Raw genomic sequence first — 23,923 nt, forward strand, 5'->3', positions numbered from 1 at the left:
GGGCTCCCCTGGGCCAGCCCTGAACTCTGAGAACACCTTGACCTTCCCCCTTCGCTCCTCCTCTCACGCTGCCTGCCAGCTGCCTGCCCTTCCTCCACCGGCGCCCCCAGCAGCCCTCCACCAGGACAGGCTGACTTCCACGGCCACCAGTTTCCTGACGCTATTGGCCTGTGAGTTTTCCTCTTTCTATACAATGTCTTAACTGCACTGAAAAGTGTAGATTATCATATACTCTTTATATAATATACCGTTTAGATAAGGAATCTCTAAATCTCTACAGCCCAACCACTAGCTCTCTCAGTAGTTTGTTACATACATTTCTAAAATGTTAAGAACTACACTTTTTCTTTTCTTTCTTCCTTCTTTATTTTCTTTTTTGTATTTTTTATATTAAGTTTATTGGTACATTTTAGGTATGCAATACATTTACATTTATCATTGGGTACTTGTCCCTGTACATGATGCATTTGGTTCTTATTTTATCCCCATTCCCCTGCCCTCCCTTCACTCCCTCCATCCTTCCATATTTACAAAGACTTTGTTTCCATTTTTTCCTTTTCTCATGTTTTTTTCTTTTCCCTTCTTTCCTTTCTCCTACCCCTCCCACTTCCCCTACTCCTTTAGACCTTTTCTTCCTATCTTAATTATCAATTATACATTTCGATCCTTATTTACAGTTTTAGTTTTTCACACCAGAGAAACTATTTGGTATTTACATGTTTGTCCTATTTATTTCACTTAAGAGTATGGCCTCAATGTGCATTCATTTAGCTATAAATGTCTCTAGTTTCTCATTCTTTATGGCTAAGTAGTACTCCATTTTATAAAAAAACACATCTTCTTTATCCAGGCTCCAGTTGATGGGCACTTGGGCTGTTTCCAAGCTTTAGCAATTACAAACTGTGCCTCTATAAACATGGGTGCCCATATATTGCTGTGGTATGATGCTTTTAATTCTTTTGGGAAGATACCCAGCAGAGGAATAGCTGGGTCACATGGGACCTCTAATCCTAGTTTTTTGAGGTATCTCCATTTTGATTTCCACAAATCAAGTGATTACACCAGTCTGCAGTCTGCTTGCGGGGGGCGAAACCACTGAGTTAAATCCCTGGCCTGTTGGTTGATTTCTTTCTTTCTTTTTTTTTGGTACCAGGGATCGAACTTGACTCCTTGTGCTTGTGCAGCAGGTGGCGAAACAACTGAGCTAAATCCCCGCCCCCTGATTTCTTGATAGCATCTTTTTTGTATTTTTTTAAAAAATTATTTTATTGGTACATTTTAGGTATACAGTACATTTACATTTCTCATTGGGAACTTGTACCTTTACATGATGCATCTTAGTTCTTATTTTTTCCCCATTCCTAGCCCTCCCTTCATCCCCTCCACCCTTCCTTATTTACAAAGACTTTGTTTCCAGTTTTTCCATTTCTCATCATTTTTCCTTCCCCTTCTTTCCTTTCCCCTGCCCCTCCCACTACCCCTACCCCTTTGGACCATTTCTTCCTATTTTGCATTATCAATTATTCACTCTAATCATTGGTACATTTTAGGTATACAATATAATGACATTCATTATTGGAAATTTGCACCTTTACATAATCTCTCTTGGTTCTTATTTTTCCCCCTTCCCCTGCCCTCCCTTCAACTCCTCCATCCCTCCCTATTTACAAAGACTTTGTTTCCATTTTTTCATTTTCTCATATTAATTTCATTCCCTTCTTTCCTTTCCCACACCCCTCCCACTTCCTCTTCCCCTTTGCCCCTTTGCTTCCTATTTCACATTATCTATTATACCTTTTAGTCCTTATTTACACTTTCAGCTTCTCACACCAGAGAAACTATTCGTTATTTACATATGTGTGTCCTATTTATTTCACTTAAGATTATCGCCTCAATGTGCATCCATTTAGCTATAAATGTCTCTAATTTCTCATTTTTTATGGCTGAGTAGTATTCCATTTTATTAAAAAACCACATTTTCTTTATCCAGACTCCAGTTGATTGATGGGCATTTGGGCTGTTTCCAAGTTTTAGCTATTACAAATTGTGCTGCTATGAACATGGGTGCACAAATATCACTGTGGTATGATTCTTTTAATTCTTTAGGGAAGATACCCAGCAGGGGAATAGCTGGGTCAAATGGGACTTCCAGTCCTAGTTCTTTGAGGTATCTCCATACTGATTTCCACAGTGGTTGCAGCAGTCTACACTCCCACCAGCAGTGGAGCAGGGTTCCTCTTTCCCCACAGCCCTGCCAGCACTTGTTATTGGTTGATTTCATGATAGCAGCCATTCTTTCTGGAGTGAGGTGGAATCTCAGCGTTGTTTTCATTTGTATCTCTCCAATGACTGGTGATGTTGAACATTTTTGCATGTATTTTTTTGCTATTTCTACTTCTTTGTCTGAGAAATGTCTGTTTATTTCAGATGCCTATTTTCGGATTGGGTCTTTAAATTTGGGAGGTCTGATCTTTTTAAGTTCTTTATAGATTTGAGATAGTACACTTTTGTCTGAGGAACAGCAGGTGAAAATTTTTTCCCACATTGTGGGTTGTCTCTTCACACTGCTGGTGGTTTCTCTTGCTGTGCAGAAGCTTTTTAATAAGAAGAGATCCCACTTGTTGATTGTGCTAGTTCACAGGCAACTGAGGTTTTGTTCATAAAATCTTTTCCTACACCAATGTCTTCAAGAGTTCTACCTAACCTCTGTTCCAGCCAGTTCAGCTTTTCTATTTTAATATTTAGATCTTTAATCCATTTCGATTTTAATTTAGTGCATGGTGAGAGATATAAGTCTAGTTTTAATCTTTGGCAAGTTGAAACCCAATTTTTCCAGCATCATTTATTAAAGAGGCTATCTTTCCTCCAGTGAGGGTGTTTGGCTCCTTTATCGAAGATGAGATGGCTGAGTGTGTCTAGCGTTGTTTCTGCATCTTCTAATCTGTTCCACTGGTCCTCAGGTCTGTTTCTTTGCTAGTACCATGCTGTTTTTATCACAGTAGCTTTGTAGTGTAGTTGCAGGCTGGGGATTGTGATACCCTCTGCCATGTCTCTGTTACCTAGAATTGCTTTTGCTATTCTGGGTCTCTTCTTGTTCCAAATGAATTTTTGGATTGTTTTCTCAAGGTCTGTGAAGTATGCTGCTGGGATCTCAATTGGAATTGCATTAAATCTATATAGCAGTTTTGGAAGTATGGTCACTATATTAATCCTTCCTACCCAGGAGCAGGGGATGTCTGTCCATTTTCTGATATCATCTTCAATCTCTCTTTTCAGAGTGCCATAGTTTTCAGAGAAGAGGTCTTTGATTTCTTTCATTAGGATGATTCCTAGGTATTTCAGTTTTTTGGATGCTATTGTGAAAGTAATTCTTTGCCCTATTTCTCTCTCAATGAGTCTGTCATTGGTGTAGAGGAAAGCTATTGATTTGTGTGTGTTGATCTTGTAACCAGCTACTTGACTGAATTTGGTTATTAAGTCTAGAAGACTTTTGGTGGAATTCTTGGGATCTTCTATATAGAGTATCATGCCATCTGCAAATAATGACAATTTGACTTCTTCATTTCCTATCTTTATTCCTTTTATTTCTTTCTCTTGTCTAATTGCCATGACTAATGCTTCCAGAACTATATTGAACAAGAGTGGTGATAGTGGACATCCTTGTCTTGTTCCTGATTTGAGTGTGAAGGATTTCAGTTTTTGACCATTTAGTATGATATTGGCTGTTGGTTTTTCATAGATGACTTTTATCAGTTTGAGATAGAGACCATCTATTCCAATTTTTTGTAGGGTTTTTATCATAAATGCATGTTGGATTTTGTCAAATGCTTTTTCTGCATCTATGGAGATAATCATATGGTTTTTGTCCTTGGCTCTATTGATATAGTGTATTACATTGATTGATTTTCGTATATTGAACCATCCCTGCATCCCTGGGATGAATCCCACTTGATCAGGGTGTATGATCTTCTTGATGATCTTCTGCATTCTGTTTGCCATTATCTTATTAAGGATTTTTGCATCTATGTTCATTAGCGAGATTGGCCTATAGTTCTCCTTTTCAGTTGGGTCTTTCTCTGCTTTGGGGATCAAGGTGATGCTTGGTTCCAGGAATGAATTTGGGAGTATTGCTTCCCTTTCAATTTCATTGAAGAGTTTAAACAGTAATGGCAGCAGTTCCTCTCTAAATGTCTTGTAGAATTCAGCAGTGAAGCCATCAGGGCCCAGGCTTTTCTTAGTTGATAAGTTTTTAATGACATTTTCAATTTCATTGGTTGATATTGGGTTGTTTAGAATTTTTAGGTCTTCTTTGTTCAACTTTGGTAATTCATATGTATCTAGGAATCTGTCCATTTCTTCTGTGTTGTCCATCTTATTGGCATATAGGTTCTGGAAGTAGGTTGTTTTTTTTTATGGAAGTAGGTATTGATGATCCTCTGGATTTCTGCTGGGTTTGTTGCAATTTCACCCTTTTCATTCCTAATTGCATGGATTTGGGCCTTTTCTTTCCTTTTTCTGATAAGGTTGGCTAAGAGTTTGTCAATTTTGTTGATTCTTTCGAAGAACCAACTCTTGGCTTCATTGATTTTTTTGTACCATTCTCTTAGTCTCCATTGCATTGATTTTTCCTCTGATCTCTATAATTTTCTCCCTCATATGAGCTTTGGGTTTATCCTGCTCTTCTTTTTCTAGAAGCTTGAGGTTCAGCATCAGGTTGTTTAATTGGGCTCATTCTGTTTTCCTAATATGCATATTCACTGTTATGAACTTCCCTTGTAAGACTGCTTTCATTGTGTCCCATAGATTCCAATATGTTGTACTGTCATTGTCATTTAATTGAAGGAACTGTCTGATTTCTTCTTTAATTTCCTCTGTGACCCATTGGTTATTCAGAAGTGTGTTGTTCAATTTCCATGTGTTTATGAAATTTTTCCAGTTTCTTTTGCTATGGGTCTCCAATTTCATTGCACTATGGTCTGATAATACACAGGGGATAACTTCAATTCCTTTGCACTTACTTAAACATATTCTGTGAGCGAGTATGTGGTTTATTTTGGAGAACAACCCATGTGCAGCTTAAAAGCACGTGTATTCTGATTTTGTGAGGTGGAACACTCTGTAAACATCTGTTAAATTAATTTGTTCAAGAGTTCGATTGAGTTCTAGTATTTCATTACTTATTTTTTGTCTAGTTGATCTATCTATTTGTGACAGTGGGGTATTGAGGTCCCCCATTACAATTGTATTAGTGCATATATGACTTTTCATGTCCTTTAGTAATTGTTTTATATAGTTGGGTGCACTAGTGTTTGGTGCAGAGATATTTATGATTGTCATCTCTTCCTGTTGGATTGTTCCCTTCACAAGGATGTAGTGTCCTTCTTTGTCTCTCTTAATCAGTGTTGGTTTGAAATCCACTTGATCTGCAAAGAGGATAGCTACTCCTGCTTTTTGGGGGGGTTCTTGTAACATGCAGTATTGTTTTCCACCCTTTAACTTTCAGTCTATGAGTTTCCTTTTGAATGAAGTGTGTTTCTTGTATGTAGCCTATTGTTGGATTTTGCTTCTTGACCCATTCTGCCAGTCTATTTCTTTTGATTGGTGAATAGAGACCATTAACATTGATGGTTATAACTGAAACGTATTGACTTGTCATTGTCATGACTTTTTCTTTTTGTTGGGTTCTCCCCTTTACATTTAATTTCTTGTCACGCCTGATGGGTTCATTCTGTTTGCTTCTTGGGGTTGTGATCCTCATTGTCTGTTCCTAGGATATTGTCTAAAATTTTTTGGAGGTCAGGTTTGGTATTCATGAAGTTCCTAAGTTGCTCTTTGTCATGAAAGTATCTTACTTCTCCATCAATTTTGAAGGATAGTTTTGCAGGGTACATCAATCTGGGTTGGAGGCTGTTTTCCTTTAGGGCTTGGAATACATTACTCCAACCTCTTCTTGCCTTGATGGTTTGTGTTGAGAAGTCTGCTGTCATTCTGATGGGCTTTCCTTTGTATGTGATTTGTTTCTTTTCTCTAACTGCTTGTAGAACTTTGTTCTTCTGTTGAGTTCCTGGAATCTTAACAATTATATGCCTATGTGTAGATTTTTTTGATCAAGGCTATTTGGAGTCCTATATGCCTCACTTATCTGTATGTCAAGTTCTTTTCCCCTACTTGGGAAGTTTTCTGCCATTAATTCTGTGAACATTTTTTTTTTATGTCATCTGCACTCTCTCCTGTTTCTTCTTTGACTCCAATCAGTCTTATGTTATTCTTTTTTTTTTTTTTTTTTGGTACTGGGGATCAAACTCAGGACCTTGTGCTTATGAGGCAGGTGCCAGAACCACTGAGCTAAATCCCCGGCCCCAGTCTTATGTTATTCTTGTTTGCATCGTCTAGCAGCTGCTGGATTGATTTCTCATGGTCCCTTACAACTTTGAAGCAATTTTTCTTTTCCTGGTCACTAATTGCAGTTTTATCTTCGATATCTGAAATTCCGTCTTCACATTGGCTCATTCTGCTATGTAGACTTTCAATGGAGTTGTTTTTTTTTTTTTTTTTTGGTACCGGGGATCGAACTCAGGTCCTTCCACTTGTGCAGCAGGTGGCAAAACCACTGAGCTAAATCCCTGGCCCTCAATGGAGTTTTTGATCTCCTGGAAATCTATTTGCATCTGTTTTATGGATTCCATTTGTTTCCTGTGTTGGGATTCCATCATGTTCCTCAGCTCCTCTCTAGATTTATTAATCATGTCTTGCACTACAAGCACAGTCTCTGCTGTTATCTGAGAAATTATTTCTGATTTCATTTTTTCCAGATCCTCTTTTGTTGCCAGTTCAGGGGGTCCAGGTGTTTGAGTATCAGAGTGTTCCATCTCATTTCCCTTTGGGGTTGCTGTAGGTGATCTGGAAGTCTGGTTTTGAGACTTATTTATATGTCTTCTCATTTTGACCCAGTGCGGGGGGGTGTTGTTGGAGCCTGCACGGCTCACCTCCTCCGAGCTGGGAGTGGTGGGACAGCGGCTCAGAAGCCCCTTCCTCTGGGCCAGGAGCAGCAGGACAGACAGTGGCCTGGAAGCACCTTCCTCTGGGCCGGGCTTTTTTTTTTTTTTTTTGGTCCTGAGGATAGAATTTAGGTCCTTGTACTTGCGCAGCAGGTGGTGAAACCACTGAGCTGAATTCCTGGCTGTTTTTTGTATTTTGATACAGGGTCTTACTATGGAGTCCAGACTGGCCTCGAACTCATAATCCACCTGCCTCAGTCTCCTGATTGCCTGGATTCTTTTTTTTTTTTTTTTTTTTTTTGGTACTGGGGATCGAACTCGGTCTTTGTGCTTGCGCAGCAGGCAGCAAAACCACTGAGCTAAATCCCCGGCCCCATTTTTCTTTTTAATTAACACAAAATAATTGTATATTTATGGGTTACAGTGTACCATTACAATACACATATATGATGTATATTGATTAGATCTGGGTAATTGGAATATCCACCACTTCAGACATTTATCACAAGGTGGTTGTATTGTAGAATTTGATGCTCATCTTCCCCATGGAAGTTTTCACAAATAATAATTCCATGTCTCTTTGCATTTGTCTGAATGTGACTTCATTTGTGAGTGTTGGCTTTGATGTGCCCTAGTCACACAAAATGCCCGTCAGTCTCTTCTCTCTGGACACAGTAGTTACAAGACAATCCTCGGTCCCAGATGGCATGATAGGATGAGCCACCCCTCAGTCTGCCCTTGAGTCATGTGCCACCTTCCCTTCCAATCTGGAGACCAGGAGACTCTGGGAATTCCTGTCCCTGGCTTGGTGGCACAGGATGGAGCCTCCTGGTTCCTTGTCTCTTAGCCAAGCTGCCTTCATCCTGTTGTTCAGCAACCCTGCTGGGGTCTGTAAGCTCACTTGAGCCCAGGTCCCTGGGGTGCTAACCTGACCCCTCAATCCACAAGGCCTGCTGCTGGCTGGCTCTGCAGCCCCCGATGATCCCTTCCCCATACAAGGAAAGGCTCTGAGCATCCTTTGCCTCCCATTTTGGTCCACTTGGATGTTAGACAGAGAGGATCTGGACTCTTCCCCAAGTCCAGGACTTCAGCCACTTGCCTCCTGCCTCCTCCAGACACATGTGCCATTGCTCTTCAGTCACCTCCACTGGGACCCTGAGTCCAAAGCCTGACTTCTGATCCTTCTGACTACTACTTTTTTCCAGTTATCTGAGAAAAGGTCTCACTATGTAGCACAAGCTGGCTTTGAACTCACAGTGATCCTCCTGCCTCAGCCTCCCAAGTACTGGAATTACAGGAATGTGCCACCAAACCTGGGCTTTCCCCTTTCTCTCTCTCTCTCTCTCTCTCTCTTTTGCTCTCTTTCTTTCTTTTCTTTCTGGCTGGTTTTACTTTATCCCATGAAGGAGTTGCACTAGTTCAAGTGAAAGCAGACCCCAAAATGGTCACATTATGCAAGGTGTAAGGTTTTTTGTTTTGGTACCGGGGATGGAACTCGGGACCTTGTGCTTCGCAAGGCAGGCACAGGAACCATTGAGCTAAATCCCCGGCCCCTAGGTGTAAGGTTTTTAAACTTGTGATGGGATAGAAAGGAAATCCTCATTTAAGCTTCAATGAGCCACAAGCACTTAAAACCCAAGAACCTTCAGCTGATAGTCCTTAGCCAGTCCAATCTCTACCAGGAACTGGTTATGTTCTTGCACTGGTCACCCTGGGGCTGGATGAAGTCTTCATATTCTGGGGGTTTTTTGGTACTGGGGATTGAACTCGGGACCTTGCACTTGCGAGTCAGGCACCAGAACCACTGAGCTAAATCCCTGATCCTAAAGTCTTCATATTCTGGATGCTGGATTACAGTACCACTTCATGCAAGTTTCCTTTGGGTTTTTTTTTTTTTTGGTACCAGGGTTGGAACTCAGGACCTTGTGCCAGGCAGGCACTGTGTTGCTGAGCTATATCCCTGGCCCTGCAGGTAAGTTTCTTCTTAAACACCTTCATCAGTTTCTTTTTATTATAATCATCAGCAATCCCTTAGACAGTGGTAAGGGTCTTCCTACCATTTCTCAGTTGGATTCTTACATGGATATAATCCTCAGTGCTGGCAGGAAGCAGGTCATCCCCCTCACTTGCATCAGCAAAAGGGTTGAAAGAGTGCAGGTTCTGGATAGCAGACATACGACTGAGTCCTTTACTGCAGTGGAAATGGCCTTGTGGAAGGCAGCTGTGGGAGAAGGTGGGTGGTGGGGAAGAAGGAGCGCTGGGAAGCAGGGGACTCAAGGGCGAGGCCCAGAGTTCTTGGCTGTGGCTCAGTGATGGGGCTTTTTTCCTTTTCTTGACTCACTGATCCTAGATGTATCTTCTAAAGGGATTCAGAGAGAGTAAGAGAGTGGAATTTCTGGGACCAATCAAACTATGTTCCCAGCCTTTTCTCTCACTTTTCCATCCCCACACTCATTGGTTTGTTGTTTTGTTTTTCAGACAGGATCTCGGTATATAGTTCAGACTGGCTTTGAATTCACTAGGTAGCCCAGGCTGGCCTCAAACTCGAGGTGATTCTCCTGCCTCAGCCTCCCAAGTACTGAGTGCACCATCAGCTCAAACTCCGTGTTGTAAGCTGCCTTCCCACCATTCCTACCATCTAAACATTAGCCTAATTCAAGCATCACTTCCTCCTGTGTTATAGTTTGGATCAAAAAAGTCACCCCAAAATTTAATGTGAGGTTTTGGAAGGCAATTCGATCATGGGCCCCTAACCTCAGCAATGGGTTTATCCACTGAGGAGTTCATGGCCAAATGTGCTGCTAGGAGTAGGTGGAAGAAGTCTGTCCCTGGGGGGCGAGACCTGGAAGGGTGTGTTCTTGTCCCCCCTTCTCTCTCTCTGGCTCCTCCCCTGAACTCTGCTTCCTGGCAGCCCTGAAATGAGCAGCTTCCCTCCACACAGTCCTTCCACCATGATGTTTCTGCCTTACACCTAGCTGACCATGGACTGAGACCATGAACCTGAAACTGAGCCAAAATAAGCTTTTCTTCCTTTAAGGTTTGTATGTAAAGTATTTTGTCCCAGCAACAGAACGATGATTAATATATCCTGAAAATATTATTTAGCTCATTATACTTGAATAGCCTTCTTTCTTTTCTTTTTCTCTTTTTTGGGGTCGGAGGAGGCTTGAGACAGGGTCTCATTATGTAGTTCAGTCTGGCCTTGCCCTCACTGTATAGCCTAGGTTGTCCTTGAACTCGCAGTGATCCTCTGCCTCAGCCTCCTGAGTAGGACCACAGGCATGTGCCACCACGCCTGGCCAGAATCTGCTCTTATTTCACAGAGAACAAAAGCTCTGGTTTTTGAGGCTTGAGTTTTGGAACCAAAGATGAAAAGACTCTGGGGTTCACCCTAAAGTACGCCCTGGAGCTGGAGGCTCCTGGCCCAGCCTGTACACCTGGGGTCACCCTTCCTTTACAACTCTCCAAAGTTGGAGGGCAGAAATAGTTTTGTTGGTCTAAGGAAGACAAAGAACAGTCTTTCCTCCTGAACCTTGTGCCTGCTGAAGAAACCCAGGGAGTGAAACCTGCAGATGAAGCCTGAGGACAGGCACTGGTGGGGCCACTCTGAATAGGCAGAAGAAGCAGCTGGGGAGTGCTGGGATACCCGACTTTCTGGGCTCCTCTTAAACTCTGGGCCACTGGGGAAAAGCCAGGAGCAAGGGCTGCCCACCACATCCACACCACACTTTTGGCCTTCATATAAAAAGCTGTAGGTCTATGGGCCAGGGATGTAGCTCAGTAGCACTGTGCCTGCCTGGCAAGTACAAGGTCCTAAGTTTGATCCCTGGTTAGGAAAAAAAAAAAAAGCTATAAGTCTGTAAATGATGTGAGGTTTCTTTCTGGGGTAATGAGAATGTTTTCAAATTGACTTTACATATGATGGTTGCACAACTATCTGAACATACTAAAGCCACCCAGGCTGGTGTGTCAGAGCCTGAGTGGGGTGTGGAAAGCATCTATAGATGGGGGGTGGCAGCAGAGAAGGCAGCTTGGTTACTGCAAGGAAGGTGATCAAATAAGTAGGCATATTAAGGATAATGGGAGCCAGGTTTAAGAGAAGGGCCTTGAAGAAGCTACCTCTGAGTACCAAGGAGCTCGCCTACCATCCAGATCTCGGTTTCTAAACCCTATTCGCACCAGGCATGGTGGCGCATCCCTGTAGTCCTAGTACTCTGGGAGCTGAGGCAGGAGGATCACAAGTTTGAGTCCAGTGTGGGTAATTTAGTGAGAACTTGTCTCAACATAAAAAATTAAAAAGTAGCTGGAGATGTAGCTCACTGTGAAGACCCTGGTTTCAATCCTCACTACCATAATACAAAACAGAAAATAAAAATCACTATATAAAAGGAATGAAGTCTCCTTGGAGAAATAGCCAATTTCAGGGCTGAGGAAAATGAACTTGGAGCATGTCACTGTGTAGAAAGTAAAGAAGTACTCACAGAACGGTGAGCCATGTCAGAAGGGCCCAGAGACCAGCTCCAGGAGGTACCTAGTGGCCAAAAGGGGGACAATTGGGGGAGTGAATTCGTAAATTATTGTAACACATTATAACCCCTTTATGAACAGGAATACATAACTACATACAAATTCATATGTGGAAAAATTGATGAGAGAAAAATTTTTCTTAGTTTCTAAGTATCTCACCACAAAAATATCCATTTATTACAAACGGCAAAACCATAATTTGAGAGTGGAGATACCCATGTTTACAGCAGCACAACTCATAATAGCTAGATCTTGGAAGCAGCCTATATGCTCCTCAACAGATGAACGGATAAAGAAAATGTGGTATTTACAAACAACGGAACACTACTCTGAAATGAAGAAGGATAAACTTGAGTCATTTATAGAAAAATGGATGTACCTGAAAGCAAATGTTAAGTGAAATAAATCAGACCTAAAATATTAAATATTGTAAAACTTCTCTTATGAGAAGCCCAAAGTATAAATAATTTTAAACAACCAAAATAAAATAAAAGATAGGCAATAGGAAACGGGAAGACGATCTTTTGCAAATGGGAAGGGTACCCAGAAATGAAGAGAAGGAGGAAGGAGAGAAGGACAAAGGAAAAAAGAAGAATTAAGGGGCCAGGGATTTAGCTCTGTGGTTCTGCTGCCTTTCTCACAAGCGCGAGTTTCCCAAGTTCGAGCCCTGGTACCAAAAAAAAGAATTAAGTACATGTACCTACCCGCTAAGATGAATGCAAGCATGTACTCATAAAAAAATAAATAAACAGGGGCCAGGGATTTAGCTCAGTGGTGCTGCCACCTGCCTCGAAAGTGTAAGGTCCCAAGTTTGATCCCCGGTACCAAAATAAACAAACAAACCAGGAATGGTAGTACATGCCTGTAATCCCAGTACTGGGGAGGCTGAGGGAGGAGGATTGCTGCAAGTTCAAGGCCAGCCTGAGCTATATAGTGAGTTTAAGATCAGCCTGAACTATGTAGCGAGATCCTATCTCAACAAAACCAAGGAAGGAAGGCAGGAAGGCAGGAAGGCAAGAAGGAAGGAAGGAAGGAAAGAGAGAAAGAAAGAGTGGAGATAATTCTAGAACTCTGGGTGGCTGAGACAGGATGATTGCCCATTTGAGCCTATCCTGGGCAATTTAATGATTTACCGAGAACCTGTGTCAAAATAAAATATAAAAAAGAGCTGGGGATATAGTTCAGATCAAAGGCCCTGGGTTCAATTCCTGGTACTGCATAAAAATAATAAAACAAAACCAAGAAAGAGAGAGAAAGAGGAAGAAAGCTGGCTCTGGTGGGCTGATGGACGCCTCCCCCACCAAGACATGTCCATATCTTCATCCCAGAATCTGTGAATGTTAACTTCTTTGGAAAAAGAGCCTTTACAGATGGAATGAAGTTAAGGACCTTGAGATGAGGAAGACATTTTAGATTATCCAGAGGAGCCTTAAACTCAATGGCAAGTATCCAAGGATCACACAGAAGAAAAGATGTGGAGGTGACAGCGATGTGAAGGAGGCATGGAGCAAAATGACAAGGAACACCTCGAAATCCCAACAGCCACCAGGAGATGGAAGAAGCAAGGAATGGAGTCTCCCCTAAACCCTCAGAGACAGAATGACCCCACTGATACCTTGATTCCAACTCTGGCCCCTAGAACCACAATAAATTTCTGTTCATTAAACTCACCAGTTTGAGGTAATTTGTTATAGTAGCCACAGGAAAAAAATACCCTGGCAGACACCTTAAGTTAGTAATCAATGTTCTAGGGAATTAGCTCAGTGTTTCCACCCCCTGCCTCAAGAGCGCAAGGTCATGAGTTCAATCCCTGGTACCAAAAAAACAACAAAAAAAAAGTAAGAGGAAAATTCAAAATCATGGAGCACTTGGTAGGATACAGAGAAGGATATAGCCTTACATCTGTGACACTCCTGCCAAAGATACAAACCTAAATCTGCTCATGAGGAAACATCAGACAAACTCAAAGTGAGGAACATTCTATAAAATAGCTAACCTAGGGCTGGGGATTTAGCTCAGTGTTTCCGTCGCTTGCCTTGCAAGCGCAAGGACCCGAGTTTGATCCCTGGTACCAAAAAAAAAAAAAGCTAACCTATTAGTTTAATGGTAGGGTGTCTGCTATGTTCAAGATCCTGAGTTCAGTCCTTACCATGTAAAAATTGAGCCTGGCGTGGTAGTACATGCCTGTAATCCCAGCACTTGGAAGGCTGAAGCAGGAGGATTGCCATGAGTTCAAGGCCAGCCTGGGCTGCACAGTGAGTTCAAGGCTAGGATGAACTATATAGCAAGACCCTGTCTCACAAAATTGAAAAAATAATAATAATTGTCAAGGTCCTGAAAGTTAGAGTAAAACTGAAGAACTAGTCAAGATTTAAGGAGGATAAAGAGACAAGCAATGAGAAATTCTGGATAGATCTTTTTGCTATAAAGAACATTATCAGAACAACTGCCAAAATTTGAATGGACTTTGAGGATTAGATAGTAGTAATATAGCAATATTAATTTCCGATTTTTTTTCTTTCTTTGGTACTGGGGATCGAACTTGGGACCTTGCACTTGCAAGGCAGCCGCCGGAACCACTGAACTAAATCCCCGGCCTTAATATCCTAATTTTGATGGCTGTATTGTGATTATGTAGGTGATTTTCCTTCTCTGTTGGAAATACACACTAAACTACTCAATAACTACTAAATTACTTGTTGGCAATTTTTTTTTTTTGGTACTGGGGGTTGAACTTGGGGCCTTGCGCTTTCTAGGGAGGTGGCAGAATCACTAAGCTAAATCCCCAGCCTGTTGGTAATTTTTTTTGGTAGTGGTGGCACTGTGCTAAAGATTGGGTGTAGCACGAGCTACATCCCCTGCCCTTTTTATTTTTTATTTTGATACAGGAAAGTTCTTACTAAGTTTACCAGGTAGGACTCAAACTTGGAATCTGTCTCAGTCTTCCCAATGCTAAGGTTACAAGAAAATATTGTCATGTGTAGCTGGTAATTTATTCTTAAATAGTTCAGGGAGAAAAAGTTCCGTATGATACACTTTCTAATTTTCTGTAAGTTTGTAATTGCATAAAAAATATTGCTGGATATGGTGGCACATGTCTGTAATCCCAGTACTCAGAAGCTGAGACAGGAGGATTATTGTGAGTTCGAGGCCAGCGTTGGCTACATAGTGAGCTCAAGGCCACTGAACTACATAGCAAGACCCTATCTCAAATAATCAAAAAAAAAAATTTTTTTTTTTACTAAAAAATTAAAAAAGGAGTCAGGTATGGTGGTGCACACCTGTAATCCCAACTCTCAGGAGGCTGAGGCAGAAGGCTAGTTCAAGGCTAGCCTGGGCTAAATAGTAAATTCAAGACCAGCCTGAACTACAAAGCAACCCCCTGTTTCAACAACAACGAGAGAGAGAGAGAGAGAGAGAGAGAGAGAGAGAGAGAGAGAGAGAGATTCTAATCTTACATATAAATATTGTCGCAGACTGGTAGGCATATAGACTGGGAAAGAAATTCACAATAATGATAAAATTAATATTAATAAGGAAGGATTCTGTATAGGCTTGAACCTATGTGGTTACATTTGTTTTTGTTTTGTTCTGGGTTTCTTTTTGGTTTTTATTTGAGACAGGGTCTCCCTGTGTAGCCCAGGCTGGCCTTGTGTTGATCCTCCTGCCTCCACCTCCCGAATGCTGGGATTAGAGGCATGCGCCACCACACCGGGCCTGTGTTTATGTTTTTTGAGTTTACTTCAGTAAATACACACTGAGGACCCACTATTCGGCAGGCTATGTGCTGGTTGGTCCTAGATGTACTGGAAAAGGTAATGGTGCTGGCCTGCAGCCACGGGAGAGGACTTCATGGGATGTAGATAAATGCTGGCTGGAGACTAAGCACATGGTGCTGGAGGAACTCAGGGAACACCTAACCCCAACAGAGTGAGGAGTCAGGGAGAGGGTCCCTGGAATGTGGCCCTCTTGCTTTTCTCTTAGGAATAACAGCAGTGCTTGCAAGGCCTCCCTGAAAGATGCCGGGTGCCCCATCGGGATGGGGAGCCCAGAGAAGAGGAATGTGGAGAATTCTGAGTCCACAGGGCGTGGGCGGCTGGTGGGCCCAGCTTTGGCTCAGTCCTGGGAGAGGAGGACTGGTCTGAAACAGCAGCTCCAGGAAAACCTCCAGGTGGTGTGTAGAGGGACGGAGGGACCCCCTCAGAGGGGACAGTGGGGATGGAACCATACTGCCACACGGGTGGTGGAGCCCAGGCCCTGGAGGAGACCAGAGCGATTCTGCTCAGCCTCATATCCTCCTGTGGGCCGCGTGGAGGGCCCCTGGATCCAGTCCCAATCTGTTTCCTTCTATTCTTCGACAGGAAGCTCCAGGAGAGCCGGCCCCCATCCCACCCCGCCCCTGCACGCCCTGCTCCTCTCCACTATGGACAGAGCCTCAGCTGAGTGGCTGCCTGCCGGCCACACACCCCGCTGACATGGGCACCGGCAGAGCCTCGCAGCTGTTCTGGGCGATCCTGGGCTTGCTGATGCTCCGAGGTAAGAGGGCGCCTGCCAATGCCCTTCCACGGCCCCCAGCCTCCCTCCTCCAGGACATGCACCGCAAGGGCCCCCATCTAGGGGCTGCCTGAGGGTGAAAAATCCCAGGGCCTTTCCTTGAAGGGGATAGCTGGATGGGCATTTCCAGGCAGGGGTGAATAGGGATATTTAAACCCATTTGTGGGAAATTTTCCAGGGTGAACAAAGGCTGGCCCTCTGAGAGAAGGGAAGCCGCTGGCTGGGTGTGAGGCTCCTTGCCCAGCATATGCAGGCTGGTCTGGGTGTCATGGTCACTCTATAAAGTATTCCAGCCCCAAATTGTTGCATCTTGGGCCTTATAGGTGGTCTTTTTTCTTCTTTTTCTGTGAGGAATAACAACTTGGGAATTCGAAACGCTGACTTTAAGTTCAAGTCACAAGAGGGCCTCAGGTTATACAGAAAGCATTATTGATTGATCCAGGTGGGTGAATAATATTCTTACCCAGAGTGTGAGCTGAGATGACCTCTAGGGAGATGCTTTGGAAACAACATCTCTCAGGACTCAGCCAGCACATGGGGCCCTCTCTTTAGGGCACAGTTGCTGGGAACCATGAGAAGTCCAGGACACTGTGACTCACAGGGCAGCAACTTCCCCTCGGCCATTCCTCACCCCAAGTGCTCTGTGGCAGATTGATGAGGCTGTGGTTAAAGCAGCAGAGAGTGCCGGAGGGCTTGGGTGGGCAGGGGTCTTTGTGTTGGTGGACTGAGGAATCTTTTGGGCAAAAGTCCACAAAGGGACTTAACCGTACATACAGAGTCAGGGTAGACAGGGGACTTAGAGGATCTGAGAGAATCGGGGAAAAATAAGATGTTTGGCAGTGACTGAGCACTGTATTAAGTGCTTCATATGCATTTTCTTTCCTTTACACTTTGTGAAGTACTAATACTTGCTTTTTTTGTGTGCTAGAGATCCAATCCAAAGCCTGTTCATGCTAAGCACATGCTCTACCACTAAGCTACACCCCAAGCCTCTCACTTGCATTCTAAAGAACAGAAAATTCAAGCCCAAGTCAGACACTGAGTGACTGAGCTAGGATTTAAATCCAAGCCATCAAACTCTAAAATCTATGATTTAAAACTGGGCATGGTGGCTCATGCCTGTAATCCAGCACTCTGGAAGGCTGAGGTAGAGGGACAGAAAGTTCAAGCCCACCTGGGCAATTTAGCATCTTAGGAAGACCCTGTCTCAAAATAACATGGTGGTTAGAGTGGGGGGCAAAATTCAGTGTGAAGATTCTGGGTTCAATCCCTAGTACCACAAGATTAATTGATTAATTTAAATCTATGATTTTAAACTATACTGATGAGGAAACAGAAATGGAGAGTTAGATTGGAAGGAAATGAAATAGGTTGGGGTTAAAAAGTGGAGACCCAAAAATCAGAAATTCTTGTGACCAGAGTTCTTGGGTGTCTCCCTGGCCAGTAGTCCAGGGACCCAGCCTACTCCCTAAGTCCCTCCCCTTCTCACAAAGGAATCTTTACAGGTGACAAGTTGGGGAGAGGGAGTGACAGGAGGCAAAGAGAAGGCAGGCAACTGAGACTTAATGTTATGATTTTGGAAATCCTTCCAAGCTGCTAGATAGCTTTTTTTCCCCTAGGTAATTGCAGGAAGGTGGTGTACTGTGACTTCCCATCACTAACAGCACTTAGATACTTCTGTGACATGGTATCTAAGTAACTAAGAGTGTTGAGGATATGACTTGGATGGAAAGGGTTTAGTCAGGCTCAGACCCAGCAAGAAAGGGCTCTATCTGGCTGGGGGTTCCTACAAGTTTTTTTTGTTTGTTTGTTTTTGTTTTTGGGTACTGGGGATTGAACTTGGGTCCTTGTGCTTGGGAGGCAGGCGACAGAACCACTGAGCTAAATCCCCAGCCCGCTACAAGTTTTAACTCTCCTCTGCACCCTCCACCCACAATAAATGGGGCTGTGAGAGATGTAACCTAGAAAAACATGGCCCAGGGCTTGGGCAAGCGTGGGCTTGCAAACAATGAATTCTACACTATCCGAATGATAACCCCATGGAGCAAGGCAGTGGTTTAAGGAAAATAAACAGACCTCAGGCTGCTATAAGCTGGGGTGGGCCCCTGGCACCCAGCTGCCTCTGTCCACCCAGGCCTGGGCTCAGTGCTTCCCTGGCATTGAGAGGCCAAGCCGAGTGGAGGGACGGGAACCCAGATGGGCGGCTCCACTTCCCTACGTTGTTTTCCTTTCACATTGTTCACAGGTTTCAAGAATGATTTCATTGTGGAAAGTGAGCAAACACAACCTGACCTTTCAGGTCCCATACACCGTGGGACACACAAGCATGCACACATCTGCACAGACACCCACAGACAGCCGTATACACACAGAACTGCTAATGAGGACTTCCAACGGGGACTCCTGCTAACTGACTCCTCTCTGAGTTTGGCCAACAATGATAATTTCCCAATAGCTTCTGCCTGTGAGAATAAACTGGCAGCTCCTTCTAGAGCTTCCTTGTCTCCTGTACATAGCTTGGAATTTGCTTCCTGGGCAAGCCCCTACCTCTTGCTAGGGAAGGCAGAGATAACCATACAAACCCTAAACCCAAACTGTTTTATTCACCTTCTCACTGTCCCTCCCCTTAAGGCAAAGTCAAGATAATAATCTTCACAGGGGAAAAGGAATGGCCCAGCAATGGCATAAGATGAACATAAACTTAGAGACTTGGGTTCTTGGGTTCTTGTCTAGACATAGCAGGTCACTGGCCCTCTGTCTTTGGGGCCTTCTCCTGACTTTGTTGGTGTGATACCCATGGAGGATTGAAGAGACCAGAAAGGACTCTGGCCCTTGGAACCATAAGGTTGCAGTGATACTGTAACTGAGTCAGTCTCAGAGGAAGCCAGCACCATGACTTCCTTTAGCCCTCTGCTGGTGTGTCTGCCTTCCAACATGTGGGGGTTTGAACAGCCACAGGATGTAGGTTGCTAGACAGGAGACTTCCCAAGCCAGTCTGTGCGTTTCACTTTCTCTTGTAGGACACAACTTCCAGCCCATGACAACTCAGACTTCTCAGGGTAAGACAGAACTCACGGGCCTACTCTAGCATCCGGGCCTAGGGGCTTAGGGTGGCGTGAGAGGAGCTCTGGACCCTTGTAGCACTGACCTCGGGTGACTGGGGCTGGGCCAGAGCTCTTAGGGGCTCATCCTAGGGGTTGTTTTTCAGGTTGGCCCATCTGACATGCCCTGAATGGCATGTCTGGTTGAGGGTCAAGGAAGGGTAGGGAGAAAAACCAGATAATATCAGATAAAGGAAGAAGAGAGGGGCTCAGAGCAATAGGAAGTAGAGGACCACTCAGCCTCCATGATCTGTTTCAGGAACCCTCAGCAATCAAAGTCTTGTCACAGAGCCAACTTCTGCCACCACAGGTGAGTGTGGGTGCTTGCCTGGGGCTGACACCCCCTGCCTCACTCCATCCAAGGGCTGGAGCCAAGGGTTCTCAGATGGGCAAGGGAGTATGGTGTCACCAAGTCTGCCCCACCTTCAATTTCCCATCTCTTTTTGTCCTGACAGGAAACAGATCTTCCCCAGATCCTGGCAACCTTAAGCTTCTGGTCAGCACCAGTACCCCAGGTACTCAGCTGGTGAGACTACAAATGCCACCCAGGAGGGGCTGAGGGAGGAAGCTCACCATGTGCTCTACAGGAGAATGTAGACTGCCTGGGAAGGGACAAGCCAACAAGACGTCACACTGGCAGTTACAAGGCAGGGGGAGGAGCCCATGGGCAGGAGCAGGAGCTGAGGAGGCCAAACAGACAAAAGCCACTGGGGTGGGGGGCAGAGGGACATCCTGGAGGGAGTGGCCTCTGAAGCTGAGCAGCCCTGGATGGAGGTAGAAGGTGAAGAATGGTAGCCATGTCCCAGGCAGAGTGAAATGAAATGGTAAAGGCCCAGAGGTGAGCCAAGAATGGCCCTTTTCAGAATTAGAAGTAAAGCAAAGGAAGATTTGGGGCTAATGTGCTGTGCAAGTGCCCACCGATGCCTGAACAGGCTACTTGTGCTTCCTAATCCACAGCAGCTGCACAGAAGGCCTCACACAGCCCCCACATGTCAAATAAGCCTGGAACACCAAGGGTAAACTCCAAGGATGGCCACTTCCTGTCCCTGCTGGGGCAGCCCCAGAAGAACACGTCAGAACTTAGTGAGTACCCAAGGAGGGTGGGGTAGGGGGGTGCAGCACCCTGGGTTATGCCTGGGTGGTTTCCTTCTTCCACTCCTCTGGAGGCCCAGGTATTAGAGTTTTGAGGCCAGGAACCACATCAGTGGCACCCTGGTTTGGGAGAAACAGAGGTCTGAGTGGAACAGAGACAGGATGCTGGGCCTGGTCACAGTGAAATCAAGTCTGGGCTTGGGACTGAAAACAGCATAAAAGGGAGGCTTCAGAAGAAAAGGTAGGTAGGGCAAGGAAACCTAAAATGAAGGAGCAAGGAGGCAGAAAATGTTGAAGAAGGCCTAGCCTCTCCTCGGAACGGCTGAGGAGATAGGCCTGCCCTCCATCTTGGCCACTGGTTTTGGGTGCAGGCACAGGCACAGGTGGAGGCATCACAAGGGGAGGTGACCCCTGTGTGTTTACAATAAAGAGGAGTGGTGTGGGGCAGGGATTTAGCTCAGTGGTTCTGCTGCCTGCCTTGCAAGCACAAGGTCCCAAGTTCAATACCCAGTACAAAAAAAAAAAAAAGAGGAGTGGTGTGACATGTATAACCCTTTCTCTCAACTGTCCTGCAGCTTTTGGAATCTTTTACACTCCCAGACTTATTTGATGGGGCAGGGGATAAGGAAATGGAACAGCAATGACATACACTGAGTTGAACAGAAGAAAGGGGGGTGGCACCACTTTTTTAAGATGGTCAGAAACCTGTGCCCCTTAATGGGCAGGCTGGCTTGTTGGATGAGTGCCCGAAGATAAGCATCTGGTGCCCTTCTTTCCTCTCTCAACTCTTGGCAAAATACAGATAGCTCTACCTTGGCATCTGGTTTCCTAGTTCTTCAGCATAAATCTCTTTCCTTTGGGGCCCAAGGAATGTTGGGTAATGTCCTGAACTTTCTAGAGGCCTCTGGAACTAGTAACATGACTAACAAGCAGTACTGGTCCAAGGATCTTGCAACTCCACAGTTCCAACTTCTGTTCTCATGGGATCTGATCAGAGTAGCAGGGAGAAAGCTGTTTTTGTAGGGTATGAACTCTCTACAGTCTTTTGGGGGGGTCTCTCTCTCTTTCTCTCTGACAGGATCTTGCTATGTAGTTCAGTCTGGGCTTGAACTCACTATGTAGCCCACTATGTGGCCTCAAACTCGAAGCGATCCTCCTGCCTCAGCCTCCCAAATGCTAGGATTACAGGGATGCTTGGCTTCTAGCTCTCTCTTGTAGGCTGAGTCAATCCTCTTCACTGGTGCTCCAACCCCACTCTATTTCAGAAACATCTCAAAATGCTACTCCCAGTGCAATCACAATGAGCCTGAGGACAAGGGAAGACCTGACCATCCTGCCCAGCCCCACGTCAGAAACAGTGCTCACAGTGGCTGCCTTTGGTGAGAAAGGAGGGAACGGAGGGGAGTGGGAGGAAACCTCACCTGTAGAATTATTTTTTATACTGAGGATGGAACTCAGGGCCTCATCCATGCTAGGCGGGAGCTGTACCCCTGAGCTACACCCCTAGCCTTCACCCATGGAAATGACCTGGACTTTGGATCTGGGACCACATGTTCTTCTTGGCTCTGCCGGGCTCCTTCCTCTCTGTTTTTTTCTGTCTCTGTCTCTGTGTATATGTGTGTGCTAGTGCTGAGAATGGGACATGGAACTCAGGGCTTTGCACATGCTAGGCAAGGGCTCTACAAGAACTGTGGTGTATCTCAGCCCTTTTTAATGTTTATTTTGAGACAGGCTCTTACTAAAATGCCCAGGGTGGGCTTGAACTTGCAATCCTCCTGCCTCGGCTGCCAGCAGAGCTGGGATTATAGGCATGTGGCACTGCCTGCCTGGCCTCCAAGTTCTTACTGGAGGGTAGAGCTGAGCAAAGAGCCCACTCTGGTAGGTGCAGCACAGTGAGAGCCATTTGTTCCGCAGAAAAGTGGAATTCACTTTGCTCCCAGAGCCTGTCTATGCAGCACTTAGCCGGGAAGGGGATCTGAGCTCTTATCGCCTCCTGTTGTCCACTCTCTACCTCCCTTCATCCCATTTTTAACCCTGTTCAGGTGTTATCAGCTTCATCGTCATCCTGGTGGTTGTGGTGATTGTCCTAGTGGGTGTGGTCAGTCTAAGGTTTAAGTGTCGGAAGAACAAAGATTCTGAAGGTACCTGTCTTGATCCACAGTGCCCTCTCCCTTGCACAGGAGACCCAGAGGGAGAAGCTGAGGCTGAAACCCAGCCTGGGATAAGGGAGGGAATGGCGCATGATCCCCTTGATGACTGGGAGGGTTCCCTTGGGTGGGTTTTGAGGGGAAGGCTGGGCTTCTGAGTTATGGCATGTGACCCTAGTCTCTGTCCTTGGGTTTTTACAGACCCTCAGAAACCAGGGAGTTCGGGGCTATCTGAGAGGTAAGACTGTGAGAACATAAGGGAGGGAGCTTCTATCTGACCCCCATTTGGCCATTTCAAGAGGAAAATGAGCCAGGTGTGGTGATGCATAACTGTAATCCCAGTACTTGGGAGGCTGAGGCAGGAGGATTGCAGCAAGTTTGAGGCCAGCCTGGGCTACACAGTGAGTTCAAGGCCAGCATGAACTACATAGTGAGACCGTCCCTCAAAAAAATAAAAAATTAAAACATGAAGCAAAAAAACAACAACAAAAAAACATGAGGCTTAAGGCCCAGGGAACTGGCAAGCATAAGGTCCTGAGTTGGATCCCCAGTACCAAGAACAAAACAAAATGAAACATGAGGCTTAAGAGAGATTATAATTTGATCAGACCAGTAGCAGGTAGTAGAACCAGGGTTTAAATACATTTTTGAGGCCTCAGCACACTCTCATTCCATTGTGGTGCCCTTCCCAAATAAAGATTTTTTTCTTTTTCTTTTACGGTACTGGTGATCGAACTTAGGACCTTGCGCTTGCGAGGCAGGTGCAAATCTCTGGCCACCAAATACAGATTTTTGTGAAGCAAAGGTCTAAGGCTGAGCCCCCTCCCCAGTTCCTTGACTCCCATTGCCCTCCCTCTCCTCTCTGTAACCTAGACTTCCTTCCCATCCCAGCTGCTCCACAGCCAATGGAGAGAAAGACAGCATCACTCTCATCTCCATGAAGAACATCAACATGAACAACAGCAAAGCCTGCCCCTCTGCAGAGAAGGTGCCTTTTCTGTTTCCTTCCTTCCTTCCCCAAATTCCCCTTCCCCTCTCCTGCTTGAGAGGCTCTGGCTCTTTAGCCAGAAAGGGGATGCTTTCAAAGACCCAGGGTCTTCGGCCCTTCTCCCCTGCCTCTCCTCTAATATTATCTATTTGCTTTGTAGGTTCTTTAAAAGTGATTTTGGGTCCAAGGATGATGCAGCTGCTCCGTGACTGTGAGGAGGAAAAAATGAGATTGCCTCAAAAAAAATCAGACCCCTCTAAATCATCTGAGATGAATACTCTTCTCAGATGAAGAAGTAGAAATGGCAAATAAATATATGAAAAAATGTTCAACATCACTGATCATTCAAGAGATGCAAATTAAAACGATGCTGAGATTCCATCTCATTCCAGAAAGAATGGCTGTTATCAAGAAATCAGGGAATAACAAATGCTGGAGGGGTTATGGGGAAGAAGGAACCCTTCTCCATGGTTGGTGGTAGTGTAGACTGGTGCAACCACTGTGGAAATCAGTGTG

General features: G+C 44.8%; 1 protein-coding gene across 3 annotated transcripts; it reads left to right on the forward strand.

Moving 5' to 3' along the window:
• The first annotated feature begins 65 nt into the window (after positions 1–65).
• On the forward strand, positions 66–23,739 carry Ecscr (endothelial cell surface expressed chemotaxis and apoptosis regulator). 3 transcript variants are annotated; one of them, XM_004841840.3, is made up of 11 exons: positions 66–170; positions 15,887–16,061; positions 19,100–19,138; positions 19,440–19,490; positions 19,636–19,695; positions 20,138–20,263; positions 21,538–21,651; positions 22,315–22,413; positions 22,621–22,657; positions 23,311–23,407; positions 23,568–23,739. In XM_004841840.3, exons 2-11 carry the CDS (start codon positions 16,001–16,003, stop codon positions 23,574–23,576), a joined length of 693 nt encoding a protein of 230 aa, XP_004841897.1. In that variant the 5' UTR covers positions 66–170; positions 15,887–16,000; the 3' UTR covers positions 23,577–23,739. The 3 variants fall into 3 exon arrangements, with proteins under 3 accessions (XP_004841897.1, XP_087036927.1, XP_012926632.1); XM_013071178.3 differs by lacking the exon at positions 66–170 and adding an exon at positions 16,431–16,521 and having other exon boundaries at positions 15,965–16,061; positions 23,293–23,407; XM_087180801.1 differs by lacking the exon at positions 66–170 and having other exon boundaries at positions 23,293–23,407.
• Positions 23,740–23,923: the final 184 nt, after the last annotated feature.

Source organism: Heterocephalus glaber, unplaced genomic scaffold, assembly GCF_053883595.1.
Source record: "Heterocephalus glaber isolate CG9 unplaced genomic scaffold, H.glaber_assembly_v1.0 deba00001465, whole genome shotgun sequence".
Lineage (NCBI taxonomy): Eukaryota > Metazoa > Chordata > Mammalia > Rodentia > Bathyergidae > Heterocephalus > Heterocephalus glaber.